The sequence below is a fragment of the Apus apus genome, chromosome Z, assembly GCF_020740795.1.
Source record: "Apus apus isolate bApuApu2 chromosome Z, bApuApu2.pri.cur, whole genome shotgun sequence".
NCBI classification, from domain to species: domain Eukaryota; kingdom Metazoa; phylum Chordata; class Aves; order Apodiformes; family Apodidae; genus Apus; species Apus apus.
Window position 1 is genome coordinate 13282932 of NC_067312.1, and position 25164 is coordinate 13308095.

The 25164-nt window shown below is 36.9% G+C and overlaps 1 protein-coding gene across 1 annotated transcript in view; it reads left to right on the forward strand.

Annotated features, from left to right (window-relative positions):
* Nucleotides 1-23983, forward strand: part of SLC1A3 (solute carrier family 1 member 3) — a 63990-nt gene extending 40007 nt beyond the window's left edge. The window contains exons 4-10 of the mRNA XM_051643045.1: nt 4983-5187; nt 6564-6606; nt 13949-14244; nt 15607-15840; nt 18348-18542; nt 19905-20039; nt 21345-23983. Coding sequence (XP_051499005.1) covers nt 4983-5187; nt 6564-6606; nt 13949-14244; nt 15607-15840; nt 18348-18542; nt 19905-20039; nt 21345-21549 — 1313 coding nt within the window. The 3' untranslated portion in view covers nt 21550-23983. The remainder of the gene's footprint in view (nt 1-4982; nt 5188-6563; nt 6607-13948; nt 14245-15606; nt 15841-18347; nt 18543-19904; nt 20040-21344) is intronic.
* Nucleotides 23984-25164: the final 1181 nt, after the last annotated feature.

Below are 25164 nucleotides of genomic sequence, written 5' to 3' on the forward strand. Positions count from 1 at the left end.
TGTATTTTAAACTTTCATCATTATGCATCAAAAGTAATCTTAAAAAAACCCTAAAGTTAAAAATATTGTGGGCAAAATGTTAGATTCTCTTTTTACAAACACAAGACTTTTAGTACAGGAAAGCAAACACACAAACTTATTTTTCTTGAAGTTTTTAAAGAACGGAAAAAAATATTTCAGAGCAAGGACTTTCAACATGAAAAGCCACAGCTGAGCATTTTAACTGTTTTCAAACAGAAATTACACACGTACACTCAGATGCACACTCCCTCCCTCAGTGACAGAGTCTCATTTGTTCTGACAAATGATAAAATCACTGAAAGTACTAGAAATAGTCCTAAGTAGTTACTCTTTTTTTAGGAAAAGCAAAAGAAAATTAATCTTGCTACTTGTCGAGTTCTTCAGTGGCAAACTACTTACTGGTGAGTGTAAATAAAAATATCCATTTAAAACCTGCTAGTTATGGGACCTGATTTGGCAAACTATATTGGTGATTAACTTGAAGGACAAATGTAAGTCTAAGAATGTTTGCTGACTTGGGGTTTACACACAGAAATAGGGCCTCAGTCATACCAGCTGCTAAGCAGTTATTGAAACGGTAAATATGCATATTCCACCTAACTGTGTAAATATGTATACTGTTTCTTCCTAAAAAAATCCACAGGTCGAAATTCTTAAGTACTATAACAGTATAATTAGGTATGTGCTTCGTCTCAGACTGAAATAACTCATAACTTATAAATGGAGGACACTGGACTGTTCTGCAATAAATCAGTTGGTGCAGTTGTGCTAATTAAAGGGAGAATGTATTCTAAATTTGTAGGACTTCTTAACATAGGCTCTGCTTTATTGTTTTTAAAATAATTCCTTGAATTTATTTTTTTTTTAACTAGCAGATCCAAAGCTATTATTGGCTTAAGTATTATCTAAAAAGAATGTGTTCAGTGTATTTTACCTTTGATCTTACTGAGGAGCGCAGTACCATCCCTCTGCATTAATGTGCCCTTTTATAATCCAAGATTACACACAAAGTATGTACAGCATGCCTTCAATGTAAAGAAAATTAAAAGCAATAGAAGCAACTCTGGATGTGTAAATTCTAAAATCCTGTATAGTCTAGAATCATAAGTACAATATAATAAAAATTAATTTATAAAAAACAGTCAGTGTAGTAGCTATTAAGTTGCTGCATCATTAGTTCATGCTAATTTGCAGAACCATGATCAAGTCAGGCAAACAATCAGAACTATCAGATTCTCAATTCAGAATTTTTAACATGTTGCCCAAACTAGGTTTTTTTCTCCTCTTTCCTGCATCCCTTCTCTCTCTTTCTCCTTCTCTTGCAATTACACTACTTGCTTCCCTGCTGCCCTTCCTACATCCTTAAAGTATTTTTATTTCCTCTCCAACACCTTTGTTAAAGAGCAATGTAGTGCTTTGCTTTTGAGCCTGACACTCTTGAGAACTCCTTGTCATGTCTTTGTTTCATCTACAATGTGACTTTCTTGAGAGAGGGAAAGAGTAGGTGAAGCAAGATGACAGAGGTAAGGGCTTGAGTTTGTAGTTTTACAGAATTATGCCTTCCCCCTTCTTTCTTCTTTTTCCTTCCTCCCTGCCTCCCTGCTTCCCTCCCTTCCCATCAATACTTAAAAAATCATTCCTATTCATCTTGTGTGCACGCACATGCTGGGAGAAATTACAGGCACTCTGCTCCAGGTTGTCTTGACAACTTCAAGGCATCCCTGTGCGTGGGGACCGGTGGCACAGCAAAGTTTCCCAGGCCCCCTGGGGAAGGGGAAGGGAAGAGAGGAGGCAGAGGTGCTGGAGCCAGCAGCCGTGCCGAGGGGAGAGCAGCAAGCAGGATGAAAGGGGCACATACATCTCCAGTGGGACAATGGGAGTTTTGCTGGCTGGCTGTGAAAGGACACGCTAAGAGTACAATGGTCTGTGAGACATGAAAGCTTTGGAGCAAACTTTATTGCTTCTCCATTAGGGATTCTTCCAGAGTCCCACTCAGCTCTAAGAAATCTTGTCAACATCTTAAAATGTAAAGAAAATAAACCCCTTAGTTTTCTCATGTTTTAAAAACAGATTTTAAATATTTTTTTAGATAATTCTTCTTGTTGGTATGCTGGAAGCTTTTGCAGTTTTGGGCCTGGACAGTACTAAGTGTCCCTCTTGTGAGTTCCCCAAGTTCCCATCAGCTTCAGTGGGAGGGAAGGCTGCCCAGCAGCTCCCCAGGAAGGGCTCTCTGAGGTGAGAACTTGCTTCCTCCTCATGTGGCTTTTGTTCGTACTTAGGCCTATCATCCCTCTGCTTTGAATGCTTGCTGCTATACATGCCACAAGTGGTTAGAGCTCAAGAAGAGAGGAATTGCTGTTCCCTAATTTCAAGCTGAGAAGTCTTTTAGGTGATAAGCAAGAGCAGGAATGAAAGGGAGCAACCTGAAATAAGGGACCATGTAATCACAGCCAGAATGCATAATAGGAAACCAAGCTCTAAAGCTGCTTATAAAGAAAAGAGCATGACTCTTGCTCCCTGGCATATCACTTGCACATGGTTCACCACCCAATGCCAGAATCAGTCCAAGAAAGAAAGAGGATCAGAAGCTCTAATCCTTCAACTCAGCAATGTTCATCAGTAAGATATGCCCTACACTGACTCCTAGTGATTTTTGGAGTGCAGAAGGCTCAACCTAGTGTAAGTGTGAAGTTCAAAGAAAGATCAGGCTTTGTTACAGGAGGAAGCATGTATGCCTGTGACCCCTCTAGACTGATAGTGCTCAGCATCTGGTCCTGAATTTGTTACCTGGAGAGGCCAGGATACTGGGAACTGCCGGATTTAACCTCTGTGCATTTCCAATCCTTCCTACCTGTAGGAAACTATACAAGTTAACTTTTTAATGCTTGGGATGTAAACCAAGTTTAAAGCCTGATTTTAGCTAAAATGAAGATATATACCACCCACTGCTGCTACTCTAGAATTAGCAAGGGCATAAAACAGTAATTAGCATACATAAAGTTGACTGGACTAGTATGCATGCATTAATTTTTCACTTTTTAAGACACAATTTATTTTAAGTGACATACTGGTACTTTATGTGTTGGTTAATTATATTTGCATTATTTTGCATCTGCATTATCTTGCATTTGCATTATTTTGTGGACTCTAAAAACAGTAATGAATCCTAAATCCACCAACAAGTGGGCTATAAGAGTTATTTCTTGTTTGTAAAGATAAGAAAACTATTTATTACTTGTAGTACTTTGCATTTTCCTCACAGAAGGTCAAAAACATAAATGTAAACTTACCACAAGCATCATTATCCAGTTTTACAGATGGAAAAGATGAGCAGAGAAATGAAGGATCAAGTGCTTCTAATGTTGGCTTTCCATTTTCAGTTTCTTACTGTGCCTGTAACACTTTGTTCTTCCACTGAAGTGGCATGTGTAAATCAAGCAATTCATGGTGCAAATCCAGTTATTACCTTTTGCAATTTGTTCTGTGGGTACAAATCTGACTGGCTCTAATGGCTTCTGCTGAAAGGACGAGCAAATGCTAGCTGAAATGAAAGGGTAAGTATGAAGCATGTGATTGGTTTTATACTTCGAAGATTTGATCAGAGCCTGGAACACAGCTTTGACCTCAGTTATATCAGTGACTACAGTACTTTTGCTGTAACACCAGTAGCACATATTTCCTCCTTTGAAAGATGGACAGAAGCATGATATATCTAGAATTATTTAAGAAAACATTTAGTTTTGCCAGGTCATGATTCTAGTTTATATTTCCATATTATGTATATCCATGCAGTGCTGTTGCCTTGTTTCAAATTATTTCTTCTCTGAGATACGTAGCTGGAGCAGAAGGTGGTCAGTTTTCATGATGTTTTATATGTACAAAGACAGCATCAAGATCTATCTGGACAGTCTGCAGAAATCTGGATTAGACAGTGCCGTAGAGAGGTCCATAGGAGATAATAAAGCAAAAACATTCTTTGCTGACTTCTTTCTTCATTCTGCATTTTGAAAGGTTGATTCCAACAAGAAGTAGCAGCACTGTTTTGAGACAGACAGTGTACCCCTCCGGATGAAGTACAAGGAAGTTATTGACTACCTGAAATTTTAAGAAGGAGCGAAGGGGCATTTTAAGGACAAGAATACTAACTGCACCTGCTTGGAAAGAGAAAGAGCTTTTCCACTTCTGACAGTCCTCATGAGCTTCTCAGAGACTCAGAGCTCTTTTCCTGGCAGAACTGCACCTTTACTTAAAAAAAACAGTGCAGCCCTGTTGGTGCAATCTGATGAGCAAACACTTCAGCAGATGCCACAGTGAGCACCCTAGTATTCACATTAGATCAGATGCATTAAGAGGAGCCAAGAATTAGGATTATTGTTGCAAGTTTTGCAAAGCTTATAAAAGATTCTAATGCTTATTCATACAATAGTAAGGATTTTCAGAAACAAACTAACAGCATTTAATCTGTTTTAAACTCCCATGGCTTGGGACAGAGGTAACTAAGATCATTCCATTAGGGATTGCAAAAAACTCTTCAAACACATTAATTGTGGCAAACATTATCAGCATTTCCTGAGAGTACTCTCTATTTCTTACTATCACAAATTTGGCACAGCATATTTCTAAGGCACGTCTGGTAATTACGCTATTCAAAAACCATGAACTGCCTCACTGGAATTCAGGGAGTTTCATACTGCATCAGACCAATAGCCTTAATCTTTTCTTTTAGGAGTATTAACAAAGCACAGAAAGCTGTAACTCATGTAATTATGTAATAACAAGCATTAGGGGTGGGATGGGAACACAGGGCAGTAGAAGCTGCAGAAGAGTGCCAGCTTGCCTTGGGTAGCTTTAAGTGTACTAGTCATCAAAAGTCTTCCCACAAAACCATTTTCATCATGCTGAGTTTCTAATCTTTCATCACAACTGTATGAGGTGAATGTCCTTGTTCTTAAATTTACTAGGAATTGCTGCCCTGGATAGTAAAGCATCAGGGAAGATGGGAGTCCGAGCAGTAGTCTACTACATGAGTACTACGATCATTGCTGTACTGATTGGTATAATCATTGTGGTCATCATCCACCCTGGGAAAGGTACTAAAGAAAACATGCACAGAGAAGGCAAAATTGTGCAAGTGACAGCAGCAGATGCCTTTCTTGATTTAATCAGGTATGGCTATGATATTGCACATTTTCTGTACCGATAGCAATAACAGTAATATTTAGATTCACATGAGAACAAAAATAGAGACTTATAGACAGTGACTACATAAACTGGCCATGTTTATTTCAACTATGTGATACCGCTATCTGTAACCTCTACAAAGCTACAAAGGAATACATGGACTTATTTTCAAATGAAGATGTTGCAAGGGAAGTAACTCCTTTTAATATTCAAAGGTTCTTTCACGCACAAAAGACAGATTTCTGTTCTGCTATCTGCATGGGTCTTTTCCCCTCCTTCCATAGCACAGTCTTTATTATCAAATTCCTCTGCTTTCCTTTACTTCAAACTTTCAGCAGTTTTCTCATTTCACTTGAAAACCTGATACATCTTAATTTTGAATTGTAGCTGCCAATCTGTGTGCATCTACTCAACTTGTAAAATTGTAAAGATGGGAAATAAGTTCCAGCAACAGGCAAGTAAAATGCTTGAAACAGAGGGGCACAGATATAAAATCTTGTTTTCTCCTTGCTCAGAGCCTCTGCAATGCCTCTTTTATAGAGCTAATATGTCACAGATGTATTCCAGGGAGTAGGGAAGCTGAGGTTTTGAACTCGGGAGCTTTTCCACAGGTAAAGCCACCAAAATTTTGTGTTCCACTAACCCATTTGGAGAAGCCAGAGACATGGAGAAAGGCCTCCAAGAGTCATGCTGCCAGGAAGGGGGACTTCAGAAAGACCCATGAAGAGGTTTGCACTCACATTCCTCAAGATTTATTCAGTTAGGCTACTGCTAATTCCCTCAGAAATGTAACCATGCTGGAGAGCAAACAAACCAACCTTGTATGTAAAAGTTATATACACAGATATATGTGTATGTGTTATTATTAAGAAGTGCTCAACCTTCAGAAATATTATTTTTTTAATCACAAGGCCCCAAAGTTATTAATGAATGTAATTATGTACTAGGCTACATGACTGCAAAAACAATTTGAGATGTACAAATGTATTAAACATTAATAACTTTTTTATTAGTCTGGATTCAGAAGGCATTAATAAATACAAAACTGAAAGTCAGCACTGACTCACAGAGCTTTGTTCATTTGGTAATTTAGTGAATATTCTGCCCTATAACCAGGCCTGCTATACAATCTTGAATACAGGTATTGCAATTACCACGATCTATCCAGCCCTACTACACTTCCTCTTGATAAAACTAACCAGGCCAATGCTGTATGCAAAGCTCTACTCACTGTACATATAATTATTTTTCTTACAAGTCCTTTGAAAATTGGCTTGTCAATTATTTTATTAGCTGTGCCCCTACTTAAGATATTACTAGAGTCTTATTACTTCTCATCTTATTTTGTTTCTTTTTCACAGAAATATGTTCCCTCCAAATCTGGTGGAAGCTTGCTTTAAACAGGTAAAAATGTTTTGTTATTTCCAACATAAAAAAGTAAGAAACTGAAATGTAACAACATTTTCTTTAGGAATATCACTTACTTGTGCTTACAGTAGGAACAAACCTTATGTATGCTGCCAGTTGACAAAAAAACACAAAGCAACCAAATCTGTGGTTTGCTTTCAGTCATACTGTCTCAGTATTTGCTATTGGGAGTGGAGAAAACACATCTGTCACAGCAAATAAAAAAATAAGTTTTTTCAAAATTTCAGATTCTTAAGTCTACAGCAAGCTTCATTAAAGTCAATACAGAATTTACTTTTCAAAACCAGTGTTATGTTAAGTTGGGAGATACGGAGATATGCACCATCTGTACAAAGTCTGGAAGTTGTTCAAAAACAGCACCTGAGAAATAGGCATAGGTTCAAAACAGTGGCTACAATTTTCTGGACATCAATAACAAAATCAAGCTAGGGGACTGCTGTCACCTATGACAGAGTGCATAGGAATCCTTCTTCTATGTTGCTTCCCAAATTTCTGTATTATTAAAGTGGTCTTGACCTTAACCGCTCTATGAAGAATATAGTAGTAAACATTTACGTTCCTTTTTAAAAGGAGGACATTTAGATTCATTGAAATCTATAATGTGTATTTCCATAATCTAATTGCTTCCTATTACCTCACAAACAATCTTGAACAGATATTTCCAGTTACTGCTGGAGCAATAAAAAAGCTGAAATATGGAGGTCAAGAAGCAGGAGGATAAAGTAGAAACTTTCCAAAATCCAGCTGAGTTACATCTTCCAAAAGAACTGAAAAGAAACAGTAAAATTTTCTTAGCTATATAAACAGAGACTAATAAAAAGTAGTGACTTTCGAGATCAAAGATTTGGTCAAGATTAAAGATAAACTAGACCCAGGTCCAAAACCAACAAGTGCTGTTCCTCTATTTTCAGTAACAATGTTGATGAACTTAGGAAAGTGATGCAGAAGAGCAGTATGGAAATGCAAAAGTCTATATCTAAACTGGAAGCAAAATTCAAAGAATTTAAGTAATAAAGTCAGGGAATTATATAATCTTTATCTCAAAATAATGAAAGAATTATGGCATAAAGATACAGATCTAGCAATAAGTACTTCTAGTAAATCTATCAAGTTGGGAAGTTATTCTCTAAAACCAGTGAAAGCAATGATAATGCCTTTCAAATTGCAATTTTAAAAGATTTGGGAATTGTTTTAAGCAGTTAATAACCCGTTAGCTTGATCTTGGCTGTACTGAAGGATGTAAATGCCTTGAAGGAAAGAGTAAATACTTTGTAATAAAAGAAAATGAAAAATACATGAAGAAAATAATAATGAATAACACAGGTTTCTGAAACTTAGAGGGTACCAGAATAAACTTTTTTTTTGGTTGGTGTTTATATGTTTTGGGGTTCGCTTGTTTGTTTTGTGCTGTTTTGTTTTGGGGTGGGGGTTTTTTGTGCCATAGAAGTGCAGTGGATCTAATCTCTCTGTGGACTTCTGTTAAATAGAATTTTTAATGTAAGGTAAGTGAAATAGTTGATGAGGGGATAACATTTTTGTAAAAATCATAAAATTTATGGAGAGAGCTTCAGAAGTTGTGGAAGGACTGGGCATATCTCAGTTTATATTTCTATGAATGACATTGCCGTAAGATGTAGACAATGAAATTTATAGATGACAGACAGTCCAAGTGCTTTGTATCAAGATACATAACAAATACTAAACAAGGTGATAACATCCTTAGCACCCTGTAGTACTATAAAGCCACAACAACAAAGTGAATTGGCTTTTGCAGACATTAGCATTTTTTGTTATCTATTTGTAGGTCTCATCACATGTGAAATAAATAAATAATAATTAACAGTAATTTCTGCTTTGAGATCGGAAGCCATCATCAGAAATTAAAAAAATAATAAAATCAAAACCCCTCTAATTCAGCTCCGGGACATATTAGGTGACATAACTCCAAGAGAAGAAATTAAGCTGAGGAATGTGACTAACTAGATTACTAAGTACATTCTGGCCATTAAATTCATAGGAAGATTTGTGCAAAGGGAGTGCAGTAGAGAGTGGAATTTCTGGGATTATCAAAAGAACACAGTGTATAAAGGAAAAAGAAGCATGATTTAAAAGCTATTCAGGTGCGAAAACCAAAGTGGGAAGAGAGCTATATATAGGACAAATGTTTACACAAGAAGAAATGGAAAGCACCATGAATGGGTGAGAATTAGAAAGGTTTTTAACCTTCACTACCTAAAAGCTGAGGTCCTAGAAAAAAATTCAACTAGAAGTCACTGGAACAAACTACTTCACCAGTTTTTTAAGATACAAATTGAAACACCCTTTCAGTGAACTATCCTACAGCAATATGAAACTTGACTAGCAGTTCTAAATCTGTGTTCTCGATCAAAGATGTCCTGTAGATTCTGTTTACATTAATTATATTGCATTTCTCATATGCCTTACAGCTTAAAGAGATTTCTGAAAAATGGGTCAAAAAAGAGGAAAATTTTCATGAAAGTGTTTTCTGACTTTAACAGTACCTATGCTTACTGAGGCACCAGGAGTTTAAACTAGTCATACTGATACTATTGCCTTTTGAATCAGGGACCAAAACCTAGGTTTTCAGGTATAGGCTATTTTTATTGTAGCAGACTTGTTAAACTAAAACCTTTTTACAGGAGAATCAGGTATGTTAAGATTCATAAGTATCCAGAAGACTTTGTCTATCTGACTCCATAACTTTCTTTTCAAAAGTTTACATCAGGTTTTTCACATGCTTCTCAGAAGATGTATGAGGAAGGATGATCCATCTGGCCCTAATCTAGTTCTGTAACACCGTGTTTGCTGGCCCAAACACAAAACAGACTACTACTCATAGCTGTCCACACTCAAAGGCATAATACTGGCCCTCAGCTTTGCACATCTGGGAGTCATCACTAATATAAAGACTCTCTATTCAAATCACACCTTTTGATATATTAAGTGCTCACATTCTGTTTTATGGCATCCTTAGGCAGCTTTCCTTCCTGACAGACATTTGCACTGGAACCCACTGGAAGGATTTTCTTTCTCACCATGGCCAGCAGATAGGTCCTCAAATGACTGTGTTAGGACTCACAGCAAGTTTTGAACCCATTACTTTCCTCATCAACATCAAGCACTTCTCAAAGCAGCTCCACTAACCCACAGGACCACCTATAGTTTCCAAAATTTTTTACCACAAAAGATTGACTGTTACTCAAATTTTGTAATGCCAAGGCATGGGAAATTGTACTTTCCCTCACATAATTAATTTTAGTGAAGTAAAGTTGGTTTTCTGCATGTGGAATTGCTCTCCTGCAAAATGAAATGGAGCTGTGTGGAGAGAGTAACCATGGTGGGAAGGGCTTCTAGATGGAGTTAGGGACGATTTTCTAGGATTACTCGGAGAAGAGTCATGAAGGAAAACCGGGGCCTTAGGACATATTTGGGAAAAATTTTCCTAAATTTTCTACTGTTTGTTATCCAGTCTTACAGTCCTTTAGGTTCCCTGTCCCATCAAATCTCTGAGGTAAACAAAGCTGCCTCTTCTTGCTTCTTCTTTTCCTCCATCTTTGCACATTCTCTTCCCCAGAAACAGGAAGAGAGGTGGAAGAAAATACCCCTTCTCAAAAAAAGGACCCCCTATTGTGGATCCCAGAAGCCAGGAGGAATGCCTGTAGGAGAGAAAAAGACCCCATGGAAAAGCTAAGGAAATCCTTTCGTTCAAATCTTTCAGCTGAGTATCAGCAGAACCATTTCAGTCTTAGCTCATGAGATTCAGCCCCATCCTCCAGGAAAGTCTAGCAGGACAAAAAGCCACCCTTGTCTAGCAGGTCAAGTTAAGAAGAATAATCTGGAAAACATCAGCCTTCAGCTTCACCAGTTCTTCACTAGTTACTCCCTCTCTCCCTGTGAAAGTCCAAAGTCCTGTCGGCACCTTGGCTGTAGCAGGACTTCCTCCAATAAATCAGTGGCAGATAGGGATCACTGGAAACAGCAGGTTGTTAATCCAAACAACATACTTTCTCATGCTGGTTATTTCCATGTGACATATGTTGCTACTTTGGGGGCTTTTGTGATTTTTATCAGTAACAGAAGAATCTGAGAAGACTGATAGTAGACAAATATTCCACACTTTATCTAAAACTAGATTACTTAATTCAGAATTTTCTCAATACCATGATATTCATCCCTAGTTTAGGTGTGTCTAAAGGAATCTTAGGATATATCTTTCAGCTCTGGCCATTGTATCTTCATTTCTCTTTCTTTGCTAAATTCAAAAATGCTATCTAGCCTGGGGCTAAGCAGTCTTAAGCACTCTGCTTGTTAAGCAGATGCTGCTTTTTAACTGCTTGTTCTTTGTGCTGTGCTTTGGGGATATATCAAAAGACAAAAGAAACCCAAGTGATGTATCACAAGAAACAGGATCAGTTTAACAATCTGGGTCACTCTCTTGTGAACAGATAGAATGTGATGCCAGATGAGGCATAAAGAACTGGAAAGGTGTATCTGATAACTGCATTTCTTCTGAGTTATTTTTAATTAAGTATTCTTTCCTGAACTCATCCTTATCAAAGGGATTGAAAGTTTTAATCACACATCCAGACACGAATAATAAGTTCATATATGCTGTCTATTTCTCATTATAATATTGGCTAGTTAAGATAGTTTGACCTGTGTCATCATCTCTTCTTTAATTAGAAAGATGGGCTATCACTGCCTTATGTTCATTTCTTTTCAGTTTTTTTAGTCTCGCATTTAAGCAAACTTGTTGCTTTTAAAATGATCATTCACTAAAAACTACATCATCATACAGACTTAGCACAGACAGTGCTAATTATACTATCTCAGAGTACTGACAGTAAATGATGAGTTTTCAAAACAGTTACCCATGCAGTTACCTTGGCTTCAAGTTAACCACTGGAATGTGCTACTGCCATGTTATAATGTTGCTTCTTAGAGTCATGCAGTTAATTCAAGCCAGACGACTGTGGGTATCTTGTACCACTAATGAAAAGGATAATAAAAACCTAGACAACTAATTCACTGTATTAGCCAATAAAGTACTTGTATTATCTATTTCATAATAAGATAACTTAATCAAAAAGCATTTAAAAGTTGTTAATTAGCACTATGTCTTGTAAAAAAGTCCAGAAATGCCATTATTTTTTATATTTTACTTGCAGATACAATTTCACATGAGAGGGGTGATTCTCAGACAAACTAAGACTATGCTGCCTCTGAAAGAGAGGCAGTTTAAGACTTAGCCCTTGGCCTGTTCCAGCAGGCAGCACACATCTAACGCTGTCTAACAGCCACATCATGTGCTGCTTTTGACTAAGTCAAAGAGGTAGGAGTAAGGAAATTACCTGAGGGTAATGGAGGTGTATCAGGACAAAGTCAGTTATAATGTGTCTAGGGAGAGTAGGAACTCAATAGGTACTACGGTAGGAAATTAGGCTTTAATTCCACTCCTCATGAAGCAGTGTGCTTTTTTATGTATGTCTAATTTGTATGCCCAGCCAAATTACACCTTTCAGATATTTGCATTGAGGTTATTTCTATCTAAGTTTATTTTCCTACTGAAAAATGGTAATAAAAATATACATACAACAAAATTGTCATACCTATACACATCTAGGGGGAAAAAAAAAAAAATAGAAGTATTTGATATACAGTGTTAGGCAGTATTTCCTGTCAGGACTGAACTAAAATCCCTTTAGTGATAAATTTTAGAAAATTTCCACTCTACTACTTCTCTGTCACTTAAAGAAGCAAGCCCATCCCTCCTTCCCTGGCTGTGTAGCTCCTGTCTCGGAGTTTTGCCTTCCCTGGTCTTCATCAGTAAGTGAGCTGATGCACCTCCATAGCCTTCACCCAAAAACGGCCACTTTTTTTTTTTTTTTGCATGGTAAGTTTTCTGCCAATTTAAAAAAACAGAATTGGCACATCGAAAGATCGAGCTAGAACTGAGAGAGAGAAGAAATTATCACACGTTGGATCTCAGTGGGTGAGGGAATAGAACAGTTTTTTTCTGTGTCAGCAGACGGTTTGAACAGCTCAGTTGTCTCCTCTAACCACAGCCCACATCTTAAAACATTTTAGCAAATTTAATTTAAAACTCAAGAATACCTGACCTCCATTGAGATTCATTCTGATACACCTTATTCAGAAACTCTCCATAAATCTCTTGTAAGGAAGTTTTATTTGAAACTCTGAAAGACTTAAAGCTTCAGGAGGATACAGCAGATATGTGGAAGGAGTGCACCAAAACTATTCAGGTGTGGGTAATAACCAAAGATTAGGTCAGCATGCAGATATTCAGGTTTTCCCTCTTAGTCATAAGTATTCCATTTCACTGAAATACTTCTGGAATGTACAACAATCTCCAGATATTACTAATAATACCACAGCTCGTGGACTTAATATTTGTTTCTTGTTGGCAGGTCCAAAGAAGTAACAATCCAAATTTGCTGAACAACCTTGACGCCAGCATCCCATTGCTTTAATAAAGGATTTAACAATCTGAGATATAGTAGAAATATTTTACTAGTGATATTTAGCAATTTTTTGTGCTCAGCAACATTAAATCAGGACAGAGCTGCAGGGTTTTGGAGCCCACATAGAAATATTGAGGATGCACATTTTTCTTTCAAAAAGCATTAGCTGTGAAAAGATTTGTTTTGAAAGATGTTTAGGAGCATATTGAGATTTCGCAGTTTATTTTCTCATTCCATAATGGAACCAATTAATGTAGAATGCTTTTCTTGATTAAGAAAAATTATTTCTTACTGCAAAGCATAGAAAACTAGTGGCTTTAGCACAGCAAAGGAAGAAAGAAGTATGAAATATTTTATGCTTTCAGTCTAAATATTTTTTAATTCAAAAAGATGAAAAAGTAGGAAAACACCAGAGCACATAAAAATATTTTACCTAGCTGAAAAAGACATATTAATTTAATATAACAGTTGGGAAATTTTGTTAGGAAAAATAACAGTTTCTAAAAATGCAAACTAAGGTTCAAATATTCTGTCACAAAACTTATGAGCATGACAAATCTGTATCTTTTATTTTGACATATTTATGAGAAAACAACTTCTGGAAGCTAAAGGTAAAGGTTTAGCTTTGAAGTTAGTATGGGTTTTTGTTGCTTTTAGTAAAATAAGGTTTTCATCACAGTACCAACAAACATTATACAAAGAATTCAAATGTCCTACAACAGTAATGAATATTTTTTTAAAAAAGCATTATTTTTAACTTTATTTGCTATAATTCACATAATTCCTATCTTTCTTTTATTTTTTTTTCCTAACAGTTCAAAACGAACTATGAAAAGAGAATGTTTAAAGTAACTATTCCATCCAATGACACATCCACAGTGGCTTCCATAATAAGCAATGTATCAGAAGCAATGGAAAAGCTCACCCAAATGAAAGAGGAAATAGTTCCTGTTGCAGGTTCTGTAAATGGAGTGAATGCTCTTGGCTTGGTGGTTTTCTCAATAAGCTTTGGCCTGGTGATTGGAAGCATGAGGGAGCAAGGTCGGGCATTAAAAGAATTCTTTGATAGCCTTAATGAGGCTATTATGAGATTGGTTGCTCTAATCATGTGGTAAGTGTCTCTTTGATAAATTCTGTTTTAAGTTACTAACAATATTATTTCATCACAGTCAGGCACTGGATAGCAGAAGTCTGTTTAGCAGGAAGTCAAGCAGTAAGATATCAACTACCTTGTAGTTTTTAATAAATAAACCCAAGAACTGTAATTCTGTATTTCAATAATTTTCCCAAACATTCCTACTCTTTCAGTGTGTTTAACATGACATAAGAAAAATCAGACTATGGCAGAACTCGTTAAGGTTATACAGAACCATCCTATATCTTCATAAAGATAGCAATCACAACAGCATGCTATCTCAGTTTCCTAATATCATAATCTGACTTCACTAAAGAAAACCAACAAACCTCTCCCATAATCTTATTTTTACACAGCAAGACCTTGTTATCATTAGTTTCCAGCACAACTGATGCCTACAGTGGTGTAGTGTACATATATATATATATGTCCTTGCATGCTAGTTGCACTGCTTACCCATACACATAATTTTCCTACTTTCTCTATTGTGTTCAACAGGTAAGTAAAAACAATACCTTTTCCCTCAAACATCAGATATTAAGTCTTTCCAACAATTAAGATACATTATTTTTTCAGGTATAAGATTAATTAAGAAAAGAAATTATGACTTTTTTTTTTTTACTACAGAGAAGAAACAATCAACTCCAAAAGCCTACCCAGGAGCACACACACATATGTTGCAGTACTAGGTACAAAAAAATAAGAATTTTTTTTACAGTAAATAAAATTCTGTTCTGCCAGGAAACATTTATACAAAGCAAAAATCTTTTCTCTGTCTTTACACACATGCTTAAGGTGCTAAAGCAGCAGGTGAGAAATGTTACTTCTGAGAAATTTCTCCACATATGGCTTAAAATGCAATTGAGATGTGCTGGACAAATGTTGTTCATTGGAAACTATCAGCCTTCTGTGTGGGTTTCTTCCCCGATAACATGGGAAACAGCACTGGCACAATAATGAAACTGGGTGCTTGGCATGGTTTGCAGTGTTGTCAGTTGAGCCTTCCTTCATACAGACACACTTATAACAGAATTGGCTAAACTAGCTTTTAAATTACACTTGAATTCCAAAGAGAGCTCATCTCCCTGCATGTCTGAAAGGCACATTGTACATCTTGAAATCCTAATCAGATCCCAGGTCCAACAGAAACATTCACTGTTGTGGTTTGATCCAGTGGAACCATTAACAGGTAAACTCTTGAACTGCTTCTGAATATGTGCAGTCATCCTAACAGTGAAATCCTACAGTCCTGCATGCAGACAGACACAAAAAGTATGGATATGGGAGTGAGTTTCTCCTTTGTTCAGTGCAATACTGATTTGATTTTTTTATTTGTAGGTATGCTCCACTTGGAATCCTCTTCTTGATTGCTGGAAAAATTGTTGAGATGGAAGATATGGGTGTTATTGGTGGCCAGCTTGCTATGTATACTGTAACAGTTATCATTGGTTTGCTAATTCATGCTGTCATTGTCCTACCTCTCCTCTACTTCCTGATCACTCGTAAGAACCCTTGGGTATTTATTGGAGGCTTAATCCAGGCATTAGTCACAGCTTTGGGAACATCTTCCAGGTATAATAAAATATTTTAAGGCTATGTTGGTTTTATAATATTACTGATTTGAGAAACAACTTTGTCTAATGTAATTGGTTAACTCTGTATTCAAGTATTCACTTGGGCATTTTATTTCAGTTCTGCTGCTGCCTGACAGAGATAGTTATTACCAAAATATTGACTTGAACTCTGTTTTCTATAAGAACCCATGAACTGAGATGTAATGACTCTGTTTGGTGATGAAGACTGTACGGCCAGAACCCTTCTGACTTTCATTAGCCTTGGTGTTTGAAATTTTTAAACACCAAGCAAGTTTGCCATGGCTTGCTGGTAAAGGATGCAGCTGTCAACAGATGTGTGTGGCAAAGTGGAGCAGCAAACATGGAAGTTCAGAGGGGTTTCTGAGAGAGCCTGAGAGACCTTACTGGCAGCTGAAGTTTTGTGTTCAAAATCCTGAAAGCCAGTGATGCATATATAACCTGCAACAGAATTGCCACTTTTGCTCTTTGTGAAGTCACAGGTAAACCATATGAAAAAAAAACAACGTTTGCATCTATGATGAAAGGAAACATTATTGTAATCAAAGCTATGTTTCTGTTTCATATGGCCTTTCATAAAACACCCTTAATTTTAATAGGTTTTAGAAGTATTGTATCACAGAAAAAGCTCTTGAGGACTTGAAAAAAATTATGACAGTATATTAATGGGTAGAGAGGGACAATTATTAATTCAACATTTTTATGTCATTCTTTGCAAATGTGTGGAATGCCTAATAGAAATTTTAATTAATAATGATTTTTAAAAGAAGATATGAACACTAATGTCAGTCAACAAAGTTTAGGAGCAAATAGAATTAAACTAGAGCTTTGGTTATAGAAATATGTTTAAGAGGTCCAGCTTCTGTAAGATTCCACTTGGTGCAGCTCCAGATTGCAAGTACCTAGACCAAGAGACCATACAATATTGCAAGTGGTTTTAATAGCTGTTCAAAATTCAACTGTAGACTGACTGTCATCAAAAGGATTTTCTATCTTCCACAGCCCTTCTTTATTTTACATTTTAACAGTATTTTATTTTATCGATATTTATCAATTTTTCAAAAACATGGAAGTCTGTTAAGCAGTAAAGAGGTCACTGAGACAGAGTAATCTGAATTCTCTCCCTCTACCCTGCTCTCATAACACACCAGCTGGAGTATTGTGTCCAGCTCTGGGGCCACAAATATAGGAAGGACATGGAGCTGTTGGAATGAGTCCAGAGAAGGGCCACAAAGATGATCTGAGGGCTGGAGCACATCTGCTGTGGAGACAGGCTGAGAGAGTTGGGGCTGTTCAGCCTGGAGAAGAGAAGGCTCTTGGGGAGACCTTATAGCACCTTCCAGTACCTGGGGGGGCTACAGGAAACCTGGGGAGGGGCTTTTTATAAGGTCATGTAGTGATAGGATGAGGGGGAACGGTTTCAAACTGAAAAGGTTTAGAACTTATTTAGGTCAGCTATTAGGTGGAAATCCTTCACTGTGAGGATAGTGAAACACTGGCAGAGGTTGCCCAGAGAAGCTCTGGCTGCCCCATCCCTGGAAGTGTTCCAGGCCAGGTTGGATGGGGCTTTGAGCAACCTGGTCTAGTGGGAGGTGTCCCTACCCATGACAGGGGAGTTGGAACTAGTGATCTTTAAGGTCCCTTCCAACCCAAATAATTTGATTAATTTCTGGGTATTGAAAAATCTCTTTACTTTGGTGTGATCACATGTAGGGACACATGTCTAAGAACAAAGATCCCAGGCACCTCTTAAAAAATGGCTACCTTAACCTCACTTTATAGGAGAGGCATGTGGAACAGGCTGGGAGAGCATACAACCAGGCAGATGGCTTGAACCAACCAAAGAGATGCCATGTAACATGCCATGTAACAACATGCTCACCAACGACAAGGGAAAAGGAGATTTTAGGGAGGCCAGTCCTCTTTTAATTGGGAACTGTCTGGGCACTGGTCTGCCTGTGGTGAGGGATTGCACTTTGTGGTGCTTAGCTGCTTACTCATCTTAACCCTCAAGTGGTAATGTAACAGTTCCTCAAAATGCCCTTTCCAGTGGAGGAAGCAAATAAATCAGATAAAACATACTGTTTAGTGAAGGCTTGAATACCTCAGTTTGCATGAATTCAGGAAAGGATTATTCAATCATAACTCCATGACATAAAAAATGGTAAGCATTAATTTTAAAATAATTTTTAAACAGCAGAATACTGAAGTTAGACACTCAGACTAGGGACAACATAGAGAATGGCAGTAATTAATCATAGGAAAAACTTTCCAAGATCATTACGAGAACCTCTATAATTAGAAGTCTTCTAATTCAGCCTTTACATTTTAAAAAAACCACAACTATTTCTGGTAAATCACATAAAAATTAAGACAGAACAGTCTCTCTTATTATCACAATATGTGACACTCTTTTCCTTCCCTGTTTGTAGAAACTCCATCATTGTATACCTTTTTTTTTTTTCTTTTTTTTTTTTTTTTTCCCAGTTCTGCAACACTACCTGTTACATTTAAGTGTCTGGAAGAAATAAATGGAGTAGACAAACGAGTTACGAGATTTGTACTCCCAGTTGGTGCTACAATTAACATGGATGGAACTGCTTTATATGAAGCTTTGGCTGCAATTTTCATTGCACAGGTTAACAACTTCGATCTGAACTTTGGGCAGATTATCACAATCAGGTACAGAATATAAGCATCTTCATGATGACTCCTTCTTGCTGTTATATGTGAAATTAAATAAAGCACCTAAAGGTAAAACCAAGACCTGTTTCAGTAGCTGACTAACTGTAAAGATTTACATCTTCTGCACAGAAGAGGCCCCCAGCACATATTAGGGGTAACCTTTACACATATTAGGTAAACATTTAATAAACTCTTACATTACACAACTACCACTGCACTTACTAGAGTCAACAAAAACAGTTTTTAATTACTTTTATATTTTCTTTCTTGAGAAATCATGCAGCTGTTGAGACCTATAGACTTTAACTCAGTACCAGGTAGTTCATAGTGCAGGTACAAAGCAATAGCATAGAAGCATCACAGTGCTAATGCCAGGAGAGGTAGTGTTTCCTAGTCCTGATCATCTCGGGATACAACCAGACCAATCTGCTTAAGGAGCAGTAATTACTTTTAATTACATCAGCTGATAGAGGTGAACAAGATAAGTATGTTTTCAAGTCTTCATGTTTGAAGTAGAACAGCAAATAACTCACTAAGTAGCACTCGATAACTGATCTGCATTGATTTCATTATGTTACTCAAACAGTTTTAGAGAAAAGGGTGATGGGTAAATATGCAGAAAAAAAGAGTATAAGACTGAAAGTTCAGATATGGTGAACTGGGAATGTAAAAGATTTTCAAGCGAAGTGTTGGTCTCCATAAAAGCCACCAGCTTAATTCAGTATTAATCAACAGAAGGCAGAACTCTGCCTTCACACTCTGAGACAACAGCTCCACACCCATTAGTATGAGAGTTGCTCCCTGCAAAATCACCTGGAAAAACAAATTCTTCCTAAACCGGGTGTGAACAAGCATATTTCTATCAAGTTGCTAGACTGTATTATTCAGGGTTTCTGGCAGCTTTGTGTTTTCAGATGGCAGAATGGCAGGTGCTGTAGGACAGATACTTCACCTGGCATAAGGTTAATGGGATGGACAAAGAATAAAAGTTCTTCCATTAGATATGCCAGGACAAAATTACCTCCTCAGTTTTTCTTTCAACATGTTTGAGCTTGTGGAGTCAGTTTGTTCAATAGGTGAGGGCATGTGCTTGTCTGGTCCTTAGCATCTAGTAGGGGATTTACCACCTAACAGAATGATGTTTTGAGAATTATAGATAAAGATTCAGTGTAAACACTTGTGATTAAGATCCACACCCCCTTGGAGCTATGTAGTGTTCAGATGAGTGACTGGGCTCATCTTTTTATTTACTACTGGTGAAATGTCTTCTTGCTTCATATCTGGTTTTAATGTTTGCCAGATTATAAGGAGAATTTATTAAGGAAATCAATTAATTGCTCTTGCTATCTCTTTGCACAGCATCACAGCTACAGCTGCCAGTATTGGGGCTGCAGGCATTCCTCAAGCTGGACTGGTCACCATGGTCATTGTGCTTACATCAGTAGGTTTGCCTACAGATGATATCACTCTTATCATTGCAGTGGACTGGTTCTTGTAAGTATTTTTATTAAGTCATTAAGGGCTCAGACAGTATTTAGAAGTGCAATAGCCAGGGACATTCTGGCAATACTGCAATCAGTGTTTTAATTATTTTGCTGTGGAAGGCAGTTGGAAAGAAGTGTTAAAAAGAATCACAGTTTCTCATGATCTATGTGTATTTTCTTAGAACAGATGGTGAGGAGTGCTATTTAGTTATGGTTCCTCTTGCGGTGAGGAGTGCTATTTAGTTATGGTTCCTCTTGCATGCAAAACAGTGACTTAGAAATCTGTATCCTTAGAGTACTAGGAAAACTTTCAGACACGCTAATTAAATTAACAAAGAATTGCTTTAGTCTTCTGTTTTTTGTAAGGTGATAATGAAAACCTTTCCATCAATCAGGCTTACAGCTGGTTCAGATCCAACCTGGTTCATTGCAGCCCTGCTGACTATCTAATCTAGGAAAGGTTCATACTTCTGCCCCACAGACACAGAAATGAAAACCAGCTCTGTAATTCTCTTATTCAGCCTCCACAGTATATTGACCCTCAGTTTTTCCATTCCTCTGTCCATAGAAGACTGAAACCTGTAGGTGTATGGAGAAATCCCTTAGGTCCAGGAACTAGATCAGAAGTAGAAACTTTCCTCTGACCTCTCTTTTGTGTATCCCTTGTGTTATAGTTTCCAGAGGCTTTTACCCCTCAGTCTTCTCAAGTGATCCCTGCAAGAAGTTGCTCATGTGGTTATCAGAATATAATGTCTTCAAATGATTGTCTAACCACATGCCCACAACCTTATGCAGATGGATGCTTATCAAGTAACAGTCCCCGTCATTCTTCATCAAGCTGCCTCCTCCTTCTTTGGGGCAGAGCCCCCCAAGAAGGCTGAATTGTTGTAGTTTAATTTGAAATAATTCAGCACAATTCCACCCTAAATTACTGACCATAGTTAATGCTCAGGAGGAAAATGACCCTAACAAGGTAGATTCTCATTGGCTTTCATATCCAGAGGTTGTAAACCCAAACCACCAGAGTACCTAAATGCCCCTGAGAAGCATCTACCAAATGGTCCCTTTGTTGTCCTCATCACACAGCTATTTCTTGCTGTGAAGTTGCCAAGATTATTAATACATTTTTTTACTGTAAATCCTAGTGTATCTGTTAATTTCCCTAGAAGAAACCATGGAATTAACAGTTTAGAAAAATGAATATACTTAAAATAGCTGAATCATCTGGTGTGTATCAAAGGTCATTTTAACATCTAGTCTGCATGCTTCCCTTAACAAGTGGTGAAATCAAGGCTATCTTACTATTATCCTTTAGGGATCGTCTCCGTACCACTACCAATGTATTGGGAGACTCCATTGGAGCAGGAATTGTTGAACACTTGTCACGGCATGAGCTGAAGAACAAAGATGCTGAAATGGGTAATTCTGTGATAGAGGAGAACGAAATGAAGAAACCATACCAACTGATCTCACAAGAAAATGAAAGTGAAAAACCACTAGACAGTGAAACCAAGATGTAGGGTAAAGAAAGAATGAGTCCAACACTGCAAGTGTGAAAACCACACATCTTTTCCAGCCATTTATATCTTGAATTCACCAACTTCACTTATTCCTTTTTTTCTCCCTTTACACTAGCACTGGAAAGAATTCATGAAAACATATTCCAAATTAGCAGTGATCACAGTATATGTTGGCTTCCCACTTTAGAAAAGAAATTAACAGGCAACAACACTGGTCCTGCTAGACACACACTAACTGAGGATAAAAAAAAGAGATTTTTCAATGAAATAAAAACAAAAATGAGTGCATATGTTACTCAGTCCTGTGAACCCTTTTTTTTTTTTTTTTTTTCAACTGGAAAGTAAAAAAGTAAAAACAGATAGCAGAGCCTGAAGTTTTTACTTTTTTTTTTTTTAATACCTGTTGTGAAAATTCCAACATGTATGAACACACAATCAATACTTCTGACTTGATAACTGGATCCAGCTAAGCACAGGATTTTTGCTTTTTTATCTGGTTTGTTTGTTTGGGGGTTTTTTGTTTGGTTTTTTTTGTTTGTTTTTTTTCCCTATTATTGTTCTTCTACTAGCAGGACAAAAAAAAAAAAAAGAAAAAAAAAGAAACAAAAAGAAAAAGAACATTGTGAAATTTTAAAAAGGGAGAAGATATACAAAATTTTAAAAATACCCCAAATCAGCACTTTCATCAGCTGAGTTGAAATATTAATGGAAAAGTTATTTTATCTTGACAGTTTTTTGCATTAGCCTCAGCTGATCTTGACAGAAACGTAGCCTAGTCAGCTCCCACTCACTTGCAAACATTTATGTATGTACCTGCTTCCAATCTGGATTTGTCCCTTTAATTTCAACATCACAACCCAGTTGAACAATCTATGTGTGCATTTGTGGGAGCAAGGCCCTAGGCTTTAATGACTGGGACAGAAAATGTGTCTTCATCTCTGTTTGGGAAAAAAAACATTGCATGCTCTGTGTACACCAATTATCTACTTAATAAGCAACAATAAAAACAGAAGGCAGTGCCAGCCTTCTGCAGAAGGTGCAGAAGCATGAGATGCCCAGATCCTAAAGGGACTGGATTCTAAATCTGAATCCCTGAGACCACTAAGAGGTTTCCTGATTGGAAATCTCCCAAATGCTTGGTCATCCCACTGATAAGTTATAGAGCTATTAAGCTGAATTTACATTTTTCCATCTGGAGAAGAAGGCTCCCTAACTCAACATGAAATTTTGTGATCCTTGTATGTTTATTGATAGCATCTCGAAAAATAGCCCTTTAGAAAGTAAAACTAATGGGTGGTTTCTTTACTTTTTACATGGAAAAATATATAAATTGCAAAATAGTAACTACTATAATAAGTGTTGAAATTTTTATTAAAAAGAATTTTAAAGCACAACTTGTAGGTTTCTTCCAGGTAATAGATAAGGAAAGAATGAAAAACGGACACAACACAATCATAATTCCATGGCTTGTTTTGTTCATTTCAAGATTATTCCCTGAGGAAGCCCTCTTCTAGAAATATAAATTAAGTAATTTTTTTCATTTTTGCCTTGTATTATTACAGAGGTTAAACTGGAAAGTTTTATATTGCAGTTAGAGTTAGGGCAATGAAAAAATACTGACAGGCACAATAGTGTTGGGTGACCTTTTTTTATTAAAATGTTCAGTTGCTTTCTTTCTCCGTCAACCGGTCACAAAATTCTGATGATGGAAATTAGGGATTGCCTTACAATGTTCCAGATGCTACTTAAAAAACATTCAATATGTTGCTTCTGTCACTAAAGGAACATTAATTTGGTGTACAACTGTAGTGAAAATGTCAGCATGCTTGTTCAAGACAAATCTTTTCCCAGAGAAGACTGCTTATTTTAGGACTGAAAACTCCTGCCCATCTTCTCCAGTTCAGTAATCCAGAAAATGTGAGAAGGAACTCTCTCCAGTGAATGAAGTGAGTAGGGTTTAATACAGAGTATTAAGCAGTCAAACCTACAAAGCTCTAAATGAATCTCTTACTAAAAGAAAACAAGTACAAGGGGGATATTTTTGCTAACAGAATGCAAATCTAGTATACAGACAGGCATTTTCTGATATGTAATTAGAGATATTTTTATATAGATACTGTATTCAGAATGTGTGTATAAACATTAACTGTAGAATTTATGACGTAACGATTTAATCTTTTGTTAAGATCTTGTTTGGAAATACATTGCAAAGACAATGTGAATGGCTGTCTTTCTATGACTACAGCTGAGAAAAGTGAATTGTGTCACAAAGAATGTGATCTTTTTATATACTAACTTTGTTTCTTATGGAAATCAGGTATTATAGAAAGATTCCTTTTCCCACCCCTCACTGGTTCTGCATTGGTATGCACCCAGAGTGGATTGAGAAATATTACTTTGTAGATGTATTTTCAATAAAAATAGTTTTACATTACTGCTTTTTTGTGATTTGGAATTTCTTTCAAATTCTCTGTAGAAAGAGACAACAAGGTCATAATATGGGATTTCAGGAATTCCAGGCCATTTTAGACAGCAGGGCTTTGATACAGCAGGGTTCCTCACTTTAAATGCCATCTTAACAGTTTCATTATAAAAAAAAAAACGTAAGTAAAGGGGGAGGAGGGAAGAACATTAAAAATATCATACTCCAGTTCACTCAAATTGAAATATATACATTCACATTGATATCTGCAAAGTACTAGAATTAAGTATTTACATTTTTGTTGATTCAGCTACTGCAAAGCTGCCAGTTAATTTTGGATGTATCATTAGATGGTCCTAAACCCCCCCTGACTAAGGTATTACAGCTTTTCAACAGCCTTTCTAGACAATCCACTGTTTTTCTCACAGAATTGGTTTTGTGATGGTATCAGTGTTCACTTGGCAGCAACTTCAGCTAGGAGTTATCTAATGGAAGTGAAGGTCTTGTCCGAAGGATTGGGAAGGTGTAAAAGACACAAGCTGAATCACTTGCACGTGCAAAAGTTGTGTTGGTTGAAGCAGATAGAGGCAGAGTGGAAAAGTCCTGCCTTTCTGAATATACACTGGGCAATGACATCTATGAATTTGTCTGCAGTATTTTGAGTGAAAACAATATGTAATACAAAGTTTTGTAAAAAAAAAATAAATTCAAGCAAGCCATGGTGTTCTAAAGTGCATGAGCATAACTTTTCCCAGTTTTCCTTTACCTACACTCATTCATTCATTCATTCATTCATTCATTCATTCATTCATTCATTCATTCATTCAATTAATCAATCAATCAATCCAGGTAACTACCTTTGTGTTTCTAAACTTATTATGGTGGGAAGAGCTAAAGAAAGAGGGTCAGTGTATTACTGAGGGTCAGATACTACTGGCACAGTGGCCTTGATTAGTCTTCTGTGCCCCCATGCAGAATAAAGATCTCTGGTATTCCATAATTTTTCAGCAGTGTTTCCATTTGGAAGTTGGGGTATAAAACAACCATGCCAATCTTAGGCAAATATTTATGTCTCCGTAACAGTGTGTGGCCAGTACAAAGCAAAGTGATCATGCATGTGGAAAATCAACTATTGGCACAGGAAAGTTTTTCTGTCTTCCCTTCTGAAGGACTGAATTTGTACAAGTGATGCT